We start from the raw sequence: 13,635 nt of genomic DNA on the forward strand, positions 1-13,635 counted from the left end.
TGCCAGTTCCTCACAATGGAGAACAGCGGGGGGAAGATGATGCTGCTCCACACTGACTCCCTTTCCCAGCTATAAGGAGATTAGTAGTGTCCCCTAACTCAGAACTAAAAGTATAACAATTTTTTTTTCACTCTCCTAAGCATGGGAAATTCCTGAAAGCCTACCCCCAGTATTATATATAGACACATATATGTGAGAGTTGAGAAGCCTAACAATCACTGAGTCTGCCCTTCATTTTACTCCTGAAGAATTCACCTAAGGGCTGGAATGCACCCCAGGCCACCCAGCAAGTCAGTGACTGAACTGGAAAGGGAACCCCAGTTTATCTATTCGTCAGGGAAATGCACACAGGCCAGGTCCTTCTTTTTATAATACAGCAAGTGCCTTACACTATATAACTACAGTTACAAACTCAAGATGGTACAGAATCCCTCTCCTCTCATCTCAATAAGTGACCAGGAAGTTGGACCTGGCCAACTGGGGGATGCTGAGATCAAGATACAGAGTGACCAACTGGGATGGGATAAGCCTCAGGGCTAGGGACACTGAACAGAAGACAGTTCCAGAGTGCTGGGTGAGAGCAATAAGGCAAACAGACTGATTCCTCCTGGCTTCAGTGTAGTGCGGGAAGGCAGTATTCTGATGAGGGAACAGAATTTAGTAACGAAGAAGCTCGGATTAGGAGGTATTGAGGGACACAAACTGGCATACACTTGGGCGTATCAAAGGATAGTCAGCTGGCAGCCAACTCTGAGACCTAGGTTAGGGGCGAGGGCATAAGTAAAGAAAGCAGTGGATGCATGGATCATGGCTGCTACGGAGAATACTAAGCCAGATATTCAGAGAATAAGGCTCTAATTATTAGAACTCAGGAACAAAGTAGGCAATTAATTTTGAGAACACAAGGAAGCCTCAGTTTTCCAGATTGGGGCCAAAGGTCAAGCGAGAAGAGCAACCACGGCCAGAGTCTTGAAGCGTCAGGTTGGAGCTCTTTGAAATGGGGAAAGTAAAATGCTGGTTAATCATTTACTTAAAATCAGTGATGACAATGTATGTGAAGATCAACTCCAGGATTAGAGCAGGTCTCTAACATCTGTCAGTTCTTCTCCTCTCTCCCAACACCAACAACTAGGTGGCAGCTCTTCAAAGCCCAGAGCACATACCAAAGTGTGCCAGGTGTTAAAAGATTAATCAATCTAGTCACCACATTTCCTAAGGCACTGAGAGCGCTGAGATTGTTGGAAAACGGGAAAACTTGACATTTGTGCCCGCCGCATTCAACAAGGTCTATGTTCTAAAGGCCTTATTCACCCAAATACTGATTTGTCTTCGAGATCTTGACCAAAATGAAAGCTATAAAAACAAATGCTTACTTTATTCCTTCATGAGTTATATTATACAAGTAATTCTAATTAGAGTCATCCAAGCAGGGGATTTTAAAAAGTAGGTCTCTTACGGTCAGTGAAAATATTAGTGGTTCTAAGCAGCATTGATGGTTCCAAACTTTTTCAAAGAGTAGGCTCTCATGCCTTAAACCTCAACTGTGGGGCTTTACTTCACCAGTGGTTCTGATGATGTAAGAGCCTGGATATCATTTCATAAATATGAACATTTTGAAAAGAGCAATAAGAAGCTCTCCCCTATTGATGCCATATAAGGCACTGAGGCTTCAATTTCAACACTGAATGTGGCTTCAGCACAAAGACAACTCATTAGAATATCACGTACAAATGAAGAGACTGTGTCTGTAAAACAGACTGTCTTATGCTGATAGGTGATTCAGCATCACTTCTTGAGAGTGGCCAAGTGTTTGGTGCTGGACCAGGGAATATACCCTCAGGGCTTCCCAGGTCTCTGAAAGATATGCCAGCACAGCATGCTGCAGTTTGGCTTCAAATTGGAAACCACATTCCTTAAAAGCATTATTCTTTGATTGGCCACATACACGTAATCCCAAGCACACACTCAATGCTGTTCCTCAAACTACCTCTTCTTTTGCATTTCAGAAGAAACACTGCATTGTTAATACCCAACATGCTCATGTGTCACAATGTCTGTCTTCCCCTTAATCCATTCTGGAGATTTCTCTGGGTTTGTCTGTGAAGAGTGTGTCTGACAATTCAAGTGCGAAGCCACAAGCTACACAGCCTCTAATTGATCCTAAGCAGCGATCACGTCTCACCCTGGACAAATTACTATAGCCACAAGTCAACCCAACTGCAATTGTGGATAGAGTCAATATTGAACCTGCTCCAAATTTCATCAGTCTTCCTTCTACCTTAATTCTCTATGCTCAGCTTTACACGGATACTATTGCCATTCATTTTCTTACTATAGGGATGAAGTATTATTTTTATTATGATTATTTAAGATGTGTTAGAGTTTTCTTAATTAATACTGGCTGATTTAAAAAGAACATGTCTTTCCCAGAAATGTCTAGTAAAATGCATCCAATTTTTCTCTAATGTGGTGCTTTCCCTGCCCATAAGACTTATTTGATTAGCAGTACTACAGAAGCTAAAGCTTTTGTATGCAGGCACTCAAGCATAATTTAATCATTTTATTTAAGCATGAAAAAAATTATTCTGAAAGCCTGTTAGGTAAAATATCCCCGATTAGTTTAAACTTACAGCTGCAGGTATATTAAAGGTGAAATAAATCACAAAATGCTCAGTATGCAATGGAATAGTATTAACTTTGTTATAATAGTCGGCAGTAAGTTAAAAATTGTAGTATCAGAGAATGTAAGGAATAACTCTCATTTTAAATAACTATATTTAAACAGGTTATTTTAAAATAAATTTTGTTTTGTGTGAACCCTTTTTATATGACCAGGATTTTCACCTATGGAAACCTCTTTCATAGACAAACAAGACAAGGTCCTAATTGCATAATACCATTTATCTGCTGAGGATAAAAGTGCCAACAAATGAAAATGCACATTAGGCAAGAGATCATCAGAATAAAAAATTGTCCTTTTTTTTTTATTTTTTTGTTTTTTGTTTTTAAATAACCCACTCACATTAACAAAAGACTGCAGTAGCTTCCAAATTATAGGTTGTTATTTTTAGTGGAAGTAGTTCAATATTCATATTGGAGCAGATGTAGCAGTTTAACAAAACAGCTCTTCAAATCCTGCACAGATTGAAAACAGGAAAACTGATTGCACTTTCTCTTATCACTTTCCTTTTCTGAATTGACACTTTTGGCCTTCTGAAAATTTACACATGGCTTTCATTTCAACAGCACCTGCTGATCAAATAGAAACCTAACATTTTCATGAAAACGGTATAAAGGACTAGTTTTGTTTCAAACACTGTAAAGGGCATCAGTTGCCTACTTGATGGCAACAATTGCTGTGTACAAGGCATATTCATAATAGTTGTATATTTTCATTAAACTTTTAAAAAATATGTAAAGTCCCTTCTGATTTTCTCCATCTTCACTTTTTGTATGATTCAAATTTCTTTGACTCAATGTCTGCTTAATACCTAGTTTTATTATGCAAAGACTATACAAAATGTGTAAAAGGGTAGATGACACCAAGAAGATAACGAATAGTATTTTCTCTGCCTCTGCTTGGAATACACATATATTTATCTTTACATATTACTGTCTATGCAAGCACAAAAATATATACACCCCATCTTCACATTCCACCCACCAAAAGAAAACAGGAAACAAAAAGTGAAAGTCAGGCCCTGTGTTGGAAGGGGCCTTACACATGCTTTTATCAGATACAGATTTAGCAGGCGCGTGATATCTGAGTACCCCAGACTGGGGAAGAACGGATGTCACCAGAGCACAGGCTGACGAGCACCTAAATGATGTGACCAACCACTCACTGTAAATACCTCTGGAGAAGGTAAAGGTAAATCCTGGAAATGGGTATCCTTATATGTAAAATATGCAAGATTGGTAGCTAGGCTGCTTCTCAGATTTTTTCAAGAAAAGTGTTCCACGTATTTCTCCAGAACTCCCAATTCCTGGTAAAATTAAAGATGCTCCTAAGACATGCTACCTGTTAGTTCTTAGCTAAAAGAGCTCTACCCCTTCTGAAGAATTCCGGGCTGTCCGATCCCATTCTGTCTGTCTGGTGATAAGGTAATCTGAAGGCAGAAATGACATACAGTAATATACGTGCCACTCTGGCCAGTCGGTCTGTGAATCTCAGTGTTTCCTCATGCTCACTGAGGCAACAGCAGACCTGAAAGGTCAATACGTTCAGTCAGTGGACGTGACATAATGGGGCTCCATTGTCTTACCCCATCGATCTGCTGCTGTCAGCAAGGAAACGTGCCCCCCTCCACCCCGGGCTTGAAACAAATTTTAATTAGGCTTCTAGTTACTGGATCATATTTACCTATGAAAACACCTATCTTGACAATATGTAGGAGGCAAAGCAATCATTTTTTCCACTTTTATCCATCTTAAGCACCTTCCAAAGTTGTTGCTATAATTTTCTGAAATACACTCATGAGTCAATAAAACATTTTTTTCCTTTTTCAAACCAACTCCAAGGAAAAAATTCCATGGCTCAAATCCAAAATACAAATCTATCTAACAGACTCAGAGTGATGTTTTTTTCTCTAGACCTAGCTGAAACCATACTATAAAATGAACTAATTCCACATTAAAAGTAGGCTTCATTTGCTCTTCTCACTCATTCAAGTACACCGTTAGCATCAATTCATCGCCCATTCAAAACAAGTCACACAAAACCAAACATGAATGATCAATTCCAAAAGCCTCTACCCTTTTTGCTCAGTTTAGCAATCCTAAACACAGGGGTAAATGAAACTCTTGTTAAAATAAGGGTGATGGTGCTGAGAAGGGCAGTGGGTGGGGGTGAAGAGGAAATAATACACTTAAGTCATTCAAATTTTGCCTAAGTTCTATGGCCCTTTCTTGCACCAGAAGAGAGACAGTCTCACCTTAAAAATAAAAATGGACTAATCAAGTTGTTAAGAAGCTTTCTCTCTCCCTCTTCATCTAAGGCTTCAGCGTCCAGCCGATAAATAATCTATTGTTCCCCCTTTATCCAGTCTCTTTAAACCTATTCAGACTGGCAAAACTAAACCCAATTAAAGATAAGGCCCTCCGGTAATCTCACCTCTGTGAGTCCTGTCTGGATAGCAGAGGTGATGGGAGATAGCGGCCAGGCCAGGACTGATGCCTCCTCCTCACCCCACACAACAAAAGGCAGATTTCTCTTTCTCCCTCTGCTAATCTTTAAATGTAAATTCTCTCCGCCAGCTAAGAGGAGCGACAGATAACATGTTACATCTTCACTTCTCCTGGTCTTATCGACTTCTGAATCATTTGGAAAGGGAGAGAGGGAAAGAGAAAAGCAGCCTCCCCGCACTCCCCCCCTGCTCCTTCCCACCCCTCCTTCCTCCCTGCTCGCCTCCCCTCCCGGAGGTTCACGGAGATTACCTTCTGGCAAAGGAGCGCAGGAGAGGCGGCCGCAGCCGAGGCGGCACCCAGACCGCGGCTTTGTATTCATTAAACACACATCGGAGCTTATCAGAAGTAAAAGCCTTGTCAGGATGGCACATTGTGTGTGAGTGAGTGTGTGAGCGCAGGAGGGAGAGGAGAGAAGCCAACGTGCATCAGGGTGATTACAATATCAGCAGGGCCCAGATGGAGGCAGGAAAATAAACAGAGGGTGCGTGTGAGACAGAGCGGGAGAGGAGGAAAAGTGGGAGAGAGGGGGAGAGAGAGAGAGAGAGAGGGATGAGACACAGGCTGAAGGGAAGAAATCGAGAGGGATGGGGGGTGGGGACTCAGGCCCCAGGACGGGGATGGCAAGTGGGGGCAAGGTACCCCAAGGCTGGCTGAGGGTTGCCTGCATTCCCAAATCTGCCCCTACTCCAGGAAAAAAACAGAGGAATCTGGACTAGCAAACTGTATTGTCCTGCTCCAGGGCTAAACTGTGAATATTTTGGAGGTTCTCTCAAGGTCAGTGGCCGGGGCGGGGGGGGGGGGGGGGGGGGGTGCGTCCAGAGCTCTTCTTTGGCAGAGCATAACAATGAGACATTCACCATCTCACCTCCATCCAAACAGCCACAATTTGCAAAACAAACCTAGTTGAGTCCTCACAGCAGTTACACAGCCTTCCAGACCAACCTCAAGTGGGAGTTCTTGTCCTTTCTTTGCTGACCGTAATACTCTAAATTCCAACCGCCCCCCCCCCCAAACCAGGCATACAGAGACCGACACGGGCAGATATAAAATATCTCCCTTCCCTGGGCCTTAATGTGTCCCAGCAGGACTTGTGTCCCAGCATCACTGTGATAAGAAGGGCCACTTGTGATTGGTAGCTACAGGTGACTCAAACACCTGCTCCACCTCCAGAAACTGTGTTGGGGGGAGGGAGTTCCTTATGTGTACATCTGAGAGCCTATTTTGGAGGTGGGAATTTGAAATTGAGGCAATCAATCTTGGCTTGAGCTGCCTCACAGCTCTTCATCCACCCAGAGCCCGAGAATCAATCAGAGAACAAGCAGGAGCTAATGCTTGTCCCTCAGACCAGAGTGCATCCTCCACCCCATCAGGGTCAGGAGGGAGATACACCTGAGTAGTCCCGTGGGCACCCCTTTTCACTTTTAAATGCACCCATCAGACAATCGGAGCATCTGATCAAGTCCTTAATGGAGTGCAGATAATGCAGCAAGGAAGGTTATTTTATTGGGGGGAGGGGGAGTATTCGGTTGTACTGTATTTCAAGGCACTGAAGCTTGGTTAAGAAGCTCTCAATGCAGGATGAAGAGAGAGCTCAGAATGGAGTAGCCAATAAACTGCATAACCGTTCGTGGCATACATTGTAGCCCCAGCTGCAGTGAAACTTCGGGTTATAAAATAGTTTATGCGTGGGGTCTCAATATAAAGGGACTATATGGTGGGGGGGAGGGAGCAAGGCTAGTGAGTAGAGAAAATCATAGAAGAGCAAGAGAGATGGCAGCAGCCTCTTAGAGGAGACCAATCTGAAGAAGCCCTTTAGAAAAGGAGCAGAGGCATTGTTTAATCAAGCACTCTCCTCCAAAACACTTAGCCAAAAAATGGTTTTATGTATAGTGGATACTCCCCCCACCACCCACCCATGCTCCCACCCCAAGAAAAAAATTAAGGGACATTTGATAGGTAAAGCAAAGTGAAAAAAGCTGGGCATAGGTGGGGGAAGGGCATGTGTGAAAAATCTTGTCATGCAATGAATGTCAGATAAAAAGGGGTCTGCCACAATCCTCCAGTAATCCAATAATGTGGAAAACCTCGTGGTATCACTGAGATGAGAACAAGGTAACATTTCCCCATAAATCTTCAAAAAGTGACCAGGTTCAATAGTTAGAGAAGGGTGCGAAGGTAGGAAGTAAACCATTTGGCAGGGTACGCTACAAAATCGAGTGAGCTCTAAATGGGTGAAAATCTGTCATTCTCACATGTTTTAAACATAATAACAGATTTCTGAAGTATCATTTTAGCTTTCAAAAAAGGTCACCTTTCACCTTTTCTCTAGCTGTTATAGGAAACTGTATTCAGAGTAACCACATGCAACCACACATACCTTCCTTTTCCTACATCTCAGTTAGGCCAATTTGGACACAGACTATATGCAAATGCCTATAAACCCAACGCAAAGCTAGGAAGAAAAAAATACAATTTAAAAAGGCCCACTAATTTCTCCATTACATGCTCTTTGAAAAAATGCTATTTAAAAAACAAACAAAAAAAATACACTACTACTTTCAAACTCAGAAAAAGCTTACATTTTTCTTTAAAAAGCATCTAAACACTGAGGGCATGAAAAAAACTGTGCAAAGCTAATCTGCCAATGTTCTTATTTTGTAAAGGCACAGTATTTCTATTACTACCTTGTTTGTTCATTGACTTTTGGCTCACAGTTATAGAAAAGATCAACCAATTCTCAAATGGGAAGAATCCATGACTCTCTTCCAAGGCAAACACTTTGCTACAAAGCTTTCAATTTAAAAAAAAAAAAAAGGCAATATAATAATCAAGAAGTATAGTCTCAGAGTAAGTGTACAACAGAAAGTGGTTTCTATAATCACAGCTGTCTTAAAGTCTAGGCTGGAGACTAGAAATCTTAATTTCAACTAGTTCTTTTCTTAATAATAGGTTACCTTCCTATAAAAGCAAGAAGTCCATCTGCCCCAGGCAGATAAGTTTTGAAGCATTAATTCAGATAAAAATCTAGCATTTTCTTTCTTTCTTTGAGTATGTGAATTCTAGTATGCTATAATGTGAGAATTCCAACATATGACCATTATGGCATAATATCTCATTGCTCAGCTTGCCATTATTTCATTTGTAATTCTTATGTTAATTATGTTCATAATTACTATAAACAGATGTGGTAGACATTCATGTGACCTTTTATTGCAGAATGCATTCCTCACTCATTTTGCTTTAATTTCTCATGTCTGTGAAACTGAAATGCAGAGAAAAAGAAAAAGGCTTTCTAATTTTCTAATGTTTTGTATACCTAAGTTAAAACAAAACCTACCTTCCACTCCATCTGCATTTCAAAATATTAGAATATTCTTAACATTTAAGCTGCCTTACAGCACATTTTTAAATGGCACACTGAACCTCACTGCTGCTAAATTGTAGCTATGGATGCCAAACAAAGGCTAGCATCCGTGTCTAAGTTGTTTGTCTTTTCTTTAATATCAAAGGTTAATGCAGCAGAATTGCGCTTCAAAACCAAGCGCCTAGCAGCTACATAGCGATTTATTCACTCATAACTCAACCATCACCCTCTTTACATAAAACACATTTACAATAAAATCAGTATGGATTTCATTAGCTGAAAACCTCCTCGAATTTCATTTCTTTGGCCCTAATCTATAATTAGTGTGGACAGACAGGTGCAAACCCTTCTCTTCTACAGATGGCTACTGGAAATGGTGCAAAGTAGCTCCTTCTGTTTAAACAACACAGAGATAACCTGCTCTGTCTTATCACTTACAATTACCTCCATTAAACTGAACTAATGTTTGCTTTAATAAAATGTTCACTGTTCTCTAAACATTATTTAGGAACTCTTATATTAATGGCCGTAAAAAAGCGAAGTTGGAAGGTGTCTCTTTAGATAATAATAACTTATTCTGGATAAAATGTTTCCATTGATGGATAATACTCTGAGTTTCACAAAGGTCTTTTAGTTGATTTAACATTTGCTATTTTGCTTACATAGGGTCAAATATGATATTTTTAAAAGGCATTTAGGTGACAAGTGATTTAACAAGTAAAGTGGGAGGAAACAACATTTTTGCTGAAGTTTAGAAGTATGAAAGGTTTAATTTCTTTCTTATAGATTTTAACTTGTTATTGAAGTATATCTCTTAAAATCCTAGTTTGTTTTCAAAGGATATTTATGTTAACCTAATTTTACGTATTTAACTTCTGATAGATTGTTCTGAAAGCTGTATGAGTTCATCATTTTAAGGCACATTTTAAAAATTAAGTATGAATGTAAGTAAGCACATGGTTAAAAATAACTCCATTCCACAATAAATAACTTCTATAAAGCCAGAGATTCCTTCTCCCTGCTTCTGCTACTGATCAAGTCTGTGGATCACTACATGATGAATAAGGTGTCCATAAAACAAAGAACTTTTAAATGACCAAACAGCAACAAATAAATATCTTTTCTCACTGAACTTACATAACTTACAGTAATAGACTCCAGTAAAACACAACTGGCTCGTTTTTTTCACATGCAAATCCTGCAGGTGCCAATTTTTCAGACTGCTTTGCTATGAAGGGCTATGTTGCCTGCATAAAACCTCAATGAAGAAGGCTTTGCATTCAGTGCCTGTCAGCTGATGTTCATATCAAAGAAGTGAGAAACATGATTTGACAGTGAAGAATGTCCTAAACTGACAACCACTGACCAGCATTCCTATTGGAAGTATTTCTTTCTTGAGATCCCTTTTCAACGTTAAAAAAAATTTTTTTGGCTAAGCTTCTATATTACAATAAAATAAATGATAATGGCACCTTACATTTGTGTAGTTCCTTGCAATTTACGAACTGCTTTTATCTGCAAATATTTAGATTGATATCCTCGATGGGAGAGCACATCATCGAATCCTAGCATCAAGAACAATATTTTACTTTTCTACAGAAAGGAAAAATGGTAAAAATATTAAAAAGCTGCAGTCTTGTAGCTGCCACACATACTGTCCTACTATTTCCAGCAACTTCATATTTAATAGTGCAGTTTGCATTGTACTGTAAGTAGAATGCTTATTAGAAGGTCCTTTAAGGATAATTTTAAAATCAAATTATTAGCAGGCATTTGTGGGTCACAGAGACTAAGTCTACAAAGGAAAACATCATTTCAAAGACTTCTGGTCTGCTTTGAGTTGTCCAAACATTAAAGAAAAAATAGACTGTTTTCTCAACTGCTTTTATTACGTATGAACTGGCCACTGGAGAAACTACATACTCAAATTCTCCCACTCACCATTTAGCTTTTCAAATAAAGTGACTGCTGTCTAAATGGTTTACAATAAAATTATTAAATGCTTAAACAAAGATTTTTAATATAAAGTTCTTCTCTTAGTATAATCTTAGAAAAGTCAGTTTTTATGCACCCAGAATGAGCCTGATGCCTTGGTTATTTGGTTGGAATTTTGTCTTTTGAAAGAATAAACCTAAGAAATATCAAATGCTAAATACAGAACAAGTTAAGCAATGATAGACTTGAAGTTCCTCAACATCCACCCTGGCTGCAAAAAAAGCCTGGGTCAAACTAAAATTCCCTGATTAATACTGAGTGAGACTGTCAGATCTCTCTTAAAAAATAACAATCAGTAAAAAAAAAAAAAAAAAGAGAAAAAACAATCAGATAGCCTATCTATGCTATCTGAAAGCCCCCATGATGTTAAAACTAGACTTTAAGGATAAACCAGGGGAGAAAAATCCATAGAATTATGAATTTGCTTTTATGTGTACACATTACAGCTGACATAAACACCGAGGTTGGGGCTATGATGGTTTAACAAACAATGGTGTTTGTTGACCTTTTCTAAGGAACTGTGTGACAGGAGAAAGTGGACACAACACAATACTCAGATGGTCAAGGCAAAACGCTGCCATCAACTAAAAGGAGGCCCCCAATACTAACAAACCATTTATCACAGAGAAGCTGGTCAATTTGTATTCCAGTGAGTGTGGACTCACTGGGCACAGACCCAGCTCCACTCCCGTTCTGTGCAACGGGAGGGGTATGATAATAAGAAGCCACTGAGTGCACTTAAAAATGGTACAGATGTTTAAAAGGAGACTGGGAGGGGGAAAAACCCTGTAAAACAGATTTCAGCTCACACAGAGGGTAGAAAGAAAATGCTTTGGTCAGCAACCCGACCTTTATCAGGGGATAAATCAATTTGCAGCAGCTGTGGACAGCCATTTATATAAAGGCCCTGGGCAGATTAATTAAGGGAAGCGAAGTTAAAAATTCAAGGGGGTTCCGAGTTACATTAAGCACATGAAGTTGGGCTGGAGCGGCCTCTCCAGCTCTCCACTCGGTCGCCCTGGCCTCGGTGAGCGCTCTGCAGAACCTCCTCTACCGGGAATACGAGCCATTCCTTACGGCGCCATTCTCCAGGTTCCCCCAGAAAGCGGCAGCCAGACTGCGGCGATGCGATTTGAGGCGCCCACTGAAAAAAGCTATGCTCAAAAGATTTCTCCACTGTGCTTTACGAGGAAGAAGGAGACCAAAGGCTGCAAGGCTCCCCAGCCAAATCCTCCAAACTGAAAGGCCTGGGGGCGGGGGACTATTTTTAGTAGCAGTCTTGGTTCACGTCCTACTTCCCGGAATCACAGTACTCAAACTTTTCCAAGGGTTGACCGCCCTTGGAAAGGAAAAAAAAAAAAGTTTCAAAAAATGGATTTAAGCTCCTTGTGCCGACACAACCGTATCTGCTTAAGGCATCCTGGCCAGTGCAGGGTCTGCCCCGGGAAAGGGGTCTGGGTGCGCCAACCAACCCAGTCCTTTCAGGTTCGCAGCGAGAGGGGTGGACTGCCGGGCCCGCGGCACTCCTCCACCGGACCAGGTTTCCGGAAAACGAAAGGAATTCCCCAGAGCCCTCTGGGCTCCGCCGGGGGGGATCTGCAGGGCACAAGGCTCTGCTCCCCGCTCAGGAGAGGCGGGCGCCGAGTCGGGGCTGCGACGGGAACCCCCAGGGAGCCGGGGCGGTGGGGCCCCGGGCGCGCGGAGGTCGGGGCGGGAGCGACGCTGCCCACTGACCCCCGGCGGCAAAGCCCTGGACGGTCCCGGGCGAGAGACGCCCCTGTCCGGAGCCACCCACAGGCGCTCAGGGGACCGCCGCCCGCGCGTCCGGGGGCTTCTCACTCGAGCACGCCAAACGCCCCAAGAGTAACAGCGAAAGTTCGCGGGCGGGCGCAGAGCGCCTGGGTGCCGCGAAGAGGACCCCGATCCCAGTCGCAGCCGGGTCCCAAAGTTAAGATTCCGCCTCTCTTGCTCCTAGAGCTAAGTTTTCCACAAGCGAAACGAGCCTCTCCCTTCCAGTTTAAAAACCCCAGGATGCGGGTTTAGGGCCACCTGCCAGACGCACCGTGGGCACCTTCACCAGTTGTTCTGCCGGGCAGAAAATACATGCAGCGCCTTCCTGCTCACATATCGTGATCATGGAGAGGAAAGAAAAATTACTGTAAAAAGACAGTGCGGGGAAGCTAAGAGTCAAAATTGCATCCTCGGTTGACCCATGAAGTTCAGTGTCATCGCAGACTGGAGTCACCCGGGATGTTCCTCTTTGCCCCGGTGCGTGGTTCTACCCCAGTTGAGCGACAAATGGAGCCCGAAGCCTCTCCGCCGAATAATCCAAATGAAGACGACGGTCATCAGAATAATAATTAATAGCAATAGCCAAGGGCCCGTCCCCGCTGCCCGCCCGCCGGCCCAGCCCTCCCGCGGGCACTTACACTGCACAGGGCCGGAGAGTCCCACCATCCGCCACGGGCTCGGAGCTGCAAATAAAACTTCCCGTCTTCCCCGCCGGCCCGCGGGGCGAGGGCGCGAGGGCGCGGCGCAGCTTCCCCCGCGAGGCCAGAGTGTCCGCGGCCGCTCGCCCACGCGCGCTCGCCACGAGGCCGCGGAGTCGCTCCGCCAGGCGCCCACGGCCGCCCGGCGCTGCACACAGCCAACTGCGGTGCAAAAAGCCCGGGGTCGGGGATGCCAGCCACACGCAGCCTCCACGCAGAACCCAAGACTTGCCGAGCTCCGCTCCCCTCCTCCCGCCTCCCTCCCTCCCTCCCTCCGCTTTTCTGTTGTTGCTGCTGTGGCAGACAAATGTGATGTGGGGCGCAGGGAATTGCCACTGTCACAAGCGGCGTCTGCGTCTGCCTCGCCCGCCCTCGCTCACTCTCGAGGAAGGCGACGCATTTATCTGCAGGGTGGCCGGGCGTCCGCCGGGGAGCAGGAGCGCCGCGCGCTGTGCGCCGAGAGCGCCCGCACCAGGCCGGCTCCGGCGCGCGCCCGCGCCCCGGGCGCCGCAGCCGCTCGGGAGGGAGGCGGCGGCGCGGCCGCTACCAGGTGCAGGGGGGAGGACCCGCGGCGGGGCGGGGGGGAGGTGGAGGTGGGAG

At 43.6% G+C, this 13,635-nt stretch overlaps 1 protein-coding gene across 6 annotated transcripts in view; it reads right to left on the reverse strand.

Annotated features, from left to right (window-relative positions):
- Positions 1–13,256, reverse strand: part of RUNX1T1 (RUNX1 partner transcriptional co-repressor 1) — a 140,516-nt gene extending 127,260 nt beyond the window's left edge. For 2 of the 6 annotated variants that reach the window (XM_058564583.1, XM_058564589.1), the window contains exon 1: positions 5,114–5,246. Coding sequence is in view for 2 of the 6 variants with exons in the window: in XM_058564579.1 (XP_058420562.1) it covers positions 5,437–5,506 (70 nt within the window). In the remaining 4 variants the exon portion in view is untranslated. Of the gene's footprint in view, positions 1–5,113; positions 5,247–5,436; positions 5,965–12,975 lie in introns of those variants that run through there. The other 4 variants (XM_058564582.1, XM_058564584.1, XM_058564585.1 and 1 more) reach the window with 4 other exon arrangements.
- Positions 13,257–13,635: the final 379 nt, after the last annotated feature.

The sequence above is a fragment of the Diceros bicornis genome, chromosome 21, assembly GCF_020826845.1.
Source record: "Diceros bicornis minor isolate mBicDic1 chromosome 21, mDicBic1.mat.cur, whole genome shotgun sequence".
In the NCBI taxonomy this organism is placed as follows: domain Eukaryota; kingdom Metazoa; phylum Chordata; class Mammalia; order Perissodactyla; family Rhinocerotidae; genus Diceros; species Diceros bicornis.